Raw genomic sequence first — 3,316 nt, 5'->3', positions numbered from 1 at the left:
GACGCTGTCCCGGTGATAACGCGTCTGACCTTGCAGCCCTGCCCGGGGGAGGCTGTGCTTGTGTCCTTGGTGCCGGGAGCCGCTGGCACATCCCGGCAGTGCCCGGCCCCCGCAGCACCTCCGGCCCCACTGCCAGTGCCCGGCCCCTCCTGATTGTCCCTGTCCCCGCAGCCCCTCCCGATTGTCCCTGTCCCCGCAGCCCCTCCCGAGCTGTCCCTGTCCCCTCAGCTCCACAGCCCCTCCCGATTGTCCCTGTCCCCTCTGCCCGGTCCCCGGGCTCTGCCCTGTCCCCGCAGCCCCTCCCGAGTGTCCCTGTCCCGCAGCCCCTCCTGAGCCGTCCCTGTCCCAGCAGCCCCTCCCGAGTGTCCCTGTCCCTGTCCCCGCAGCCCCTCCTGAGCCGTTCCTGTCCCCTCAGCTCCACAGCCCCTCCCGAGCCATCCCTGTCCCCTCTGCCCGGTCCCCGGGCTGTGCCCTGTCCCTGCAGCCCCTCCCGAGTGTCCCTGTCCCCTCTGCCCGGTCCCCGGGCTGTGCCCTGTCCCCGCAGCCCCTCCCGAGTGTCCCTGTCCCCTCTGCCCGGTCCCCGGGCTGGCCGTGCCATGGCAGCGGGGCCGGTGGTGCTGCTGGTGCTGTTGGCAGCCCGGGCGGTGCTGCCGGCGAGGGACCCGCTGCTGAACGTCTGCATGGACGCCAAGCACCACAAGAGCGAGCCTGGCCCCGAGGGGAAGCTGCACGACCAGGTATGAGCTGGGGGGGCTGTGTGGGGCTGTCTGGGCCCCCTGTACCCACCTCCCCAGACATTGGGGACTGCTTTGGGCTTGGCTGCTCCTTGCCTGAGGGAGAAAGCCCACGCTGGGTATGAGACCTGTTTGTTTGCTGCCTTATTCCAGCAAATGGCAGGGCAGGGGCAGTGGTGTGAGGAGCTGTCAGCTCAGTGTCACCCCTCTTTAACCAGGACATCTCCCCTTCCCAAAGCTTGGGAACCCCAGAGCAGAGCCAGGGAAAGGATGGAAAGGGAAGACTCTCCTCTGCTCCCTCTTGGTGTTGGAGACTCTCCTTGCTCTGCCCCAGGCCCTTGGCAGGGATGGGGCTAAGAGCAAGTCGGGGTGCAGGAGAAGGGGTTTGCTCCTCTTCCTCAGGGTGAGACTAATTCCTGGTGAGGCTCTGACCTTCTGCTCTTCCTCCAAGGCTCCAGCCCAGAACTCCTCAGTCTAAAGTGCCCAAGGGTTTGCTGGAGGACAGAAAATCCTCTGGCAGCTGAAGACTCCTTGCTGGGGGCCCTGCAGGGAACCAGCACCTGCAGCATCCTCTGACCCCCTGGAGCTTCTGCCCTCCCCAACAGCCTGTCCCTCATTCTGCCACAGTGTTCTCCCTGGAAGGACAATGCCTGCTGCACAGCCAACACCAGCTCAGAGGCCCACAAGGACCAATCCAACCTGTACAACTTCAACTGGAACCACTGTGGGGTGATGCCACCCAAGTGCAAGCGCCACTTCATCCAGGACACGTGTTTGTACGAGTGTTCCCCCAACCTGGGGCCCTGGATCGACCAGGTAGGATCAGATCATGGAGTCATGGAACTGTTTGGGTTGGGAGGGACCTTAAAGCCCATCCAGTGCCACCCCTGCCATGGGCAGGGACACCTTCCACCAGCCCAGGTTGCTCCAAGCCCCATCCAACCCGGTCTTGGACACTCCCAGGGATCCAGGAACAGCCACAGCTTCTCTGGGCAACCTGTGCCAGGGCCTCCCCACCCTCCCAGGGAAGAATTCCTTCTAAAAATCTAGGCTGTCCCAACCTTTCCTACTGGGTGGAAAGATTCCACCAGATTTTCTGGCCACTGCTTAGGCCTGTCTGACTGATGGAAGAGCTTTTGTCAAGGCACATCTCTGCAGGGGCTGAAACACTTCTGAGATCAGCTCTGGAGCCCAGTGGGAAGGGCTAGGGGGGATCTGGGATGGGGCAGATCCTGCCCTTGATTTTCAGGCCCCCTCCCCAGCATGCTTGGTGCTGTCCCCTTGCAGGCTGACAGCAGCTGGCGTCGAGAGAGGATTCTCCACGTGCCCCTGTGCCAGGAGGACTGCGAGCAGTGGTGGCAGGACTGCAGGGATGCCGTCACCTGCAAGGAGAACTGGCACAAGGGCTGGAACTGGGCAACAGGTTGGTGGGCTGTGGAGAACCTCTCCTCGCTCCCCCAGGCGGGTCACTGGCGGTGTCACTGCTGCCAGGACCCCAAATCACCCTCACATTCCAGGGCTGCCAACTAGAAGGTGGCCAAGCCACCCCCCTCAGCCGAGGTGTGGCGAGGGGCTGTGGGCAGGGGAAGGACACCAGGGCAGGGTTGGCCCAGTGCTCGTGCTGACCTCTCCTCCTGTGGTGCTCTGTCCCCAGGAAGGAACCGCTGTCCCTGGGGCTCCCTGTGCAGACCCTTCAGCGAGGTCTTCCCCTGGCCCAAAGACCTGTGTGAGAAGATCTGGTCCCACTCGTACAGATACACCACGGCACGCAGGGGCAGCGGGCGCTGCATCCAGATGTGGTTTGACCCTGCCCAGGGGAACCCCAACGTGGCTGTGGCCAAGTACTACTCTTGGAAAAAGAGATCCTCCCCTGCTGGGCTGGAGGACGTGGCTCCTGAGAGTGATCACGCTGTGTGTGCTCTGCCATGGTCTGTCCTGGTCCTGCTGCCTCTGGCCCTCGTGCTGCTGCCTGAGGCAGCCAGAGGCTGTGGATCCCATGGATGGGGGTCCCTGTGACTGTTTCCTAAGGGGACATGGCCTGGACTGCTCCAGCTGCCCTGCAAGAGGAGCTGGCACAGCTAACTTGGCTCTGTCTGTCCCAGCTGGTCACACACCCCAGTGAGTGCTGAGTATGAGCAGCTTCCAGCTGACCAGGGCAGGGATTTCCTTGCCATCCTGGGAAGGGCAAAGCAATCTCTGCCCTGATGTAGGAGCTCCTGCACATCTGTTCCCACCCAATGGCTGTGCTGGGCTGGCTGAGCTCTGGTGTCAGGTCCTTTGGGCTGTGGGGACTCCCTGAAGAGTGGGGTTGATAATAAAGCTGTGCTCTGGACCAGCCTCGCTGTACTGATGTGAAATTCTGCTGAGGAGAGGGCAGTGCCCCAGGGGGGAGGAAGGGGTCGGGTCTGGGGGGTGGGGGATCTGTAAATGTAGGAGCTTGTCCTGGGGGGGTAGGAAAGGTCATAAAATAACAAATAGTTTGGGTTGGAAGAGATGTCAAAGCCCATCCAGTGCCACCCCTGCCATGGGCAGGGACACCTTCCACCAGCCCAGGTTGCTCCAAGCCCCGTCCAACCTGGCCT

At 62.7% G+C, this 3,316-nt stretch overlaps 1 protein-coding gene across 1 annotated transcript; it reads left to right on the top strand.

Annotated features, from left to right (window-relative positions):
* Positions 1-386: 386 nt before the first annotated feature.
* Positions 387-3,069, top strand: LOC116782973 (folate receptor gamma-like). The gene is made up of 4 exons (XM_032680158.1): positions 387-737; positions 1,362-1,550; positions 2,022-2,157; positions 2,389-3,069. Exons 1-4 carry the CDS (start codon positions 597-599, stop codon positions 2,748-2,750), a joined length of 828 nt encoding a protein of 275 aa, XP_032536049.1. The 5' UTR covers positions 387-596; the 3' UTR covers positions 2,751-3,069.
* Positions 3,070-3,316: the final 247 nt, after the last annotated feature.

Source organism: Chiroxiphia lanceolata, chromosome 2 (assembly GCF_009829145.1).
Source record: "Chiroxiphia lanceolata isolate bChiLan1 chromosome 2, bChiLan1.pri, whole genome shotgun sequence".
NCBI classification, from domain to species: domain Eukaryota; kingdom Metazoa; phylum Chordata; class Aves; order Passeriformes; family Pipridae; genus Chiroxiphia; species Chiroxiphia lanceolata.
Note: the sequence above shows the minus strand (reverse complement) of the source record. Positions and strands in the feature narration are given on the sequence as shown.

Coding starts and splice junctions, on each gene's coding strand:
- LOC116782973 (XM_032680158.1), top strand. CDS start 597: ATGGCAGCGGGGCCGGTGGTGCTGCTGGTGCTGTTGGCAGCCCGGGCG. Junction 738..1,361: donor AGGGGAAGCTGCACGACCAG/GTATGAGCTGGG, acceptor ATTCTGCCACAG/TGTTCTCCCTGGAAGGACAA. Junction 1,551..2,021: donor TGGGGCCCTGGATCGACCAG/GTAGGATCAGAT, acceptor GTCCCCTTGCAG/GCTGACAGCAGCTGGCGTCG.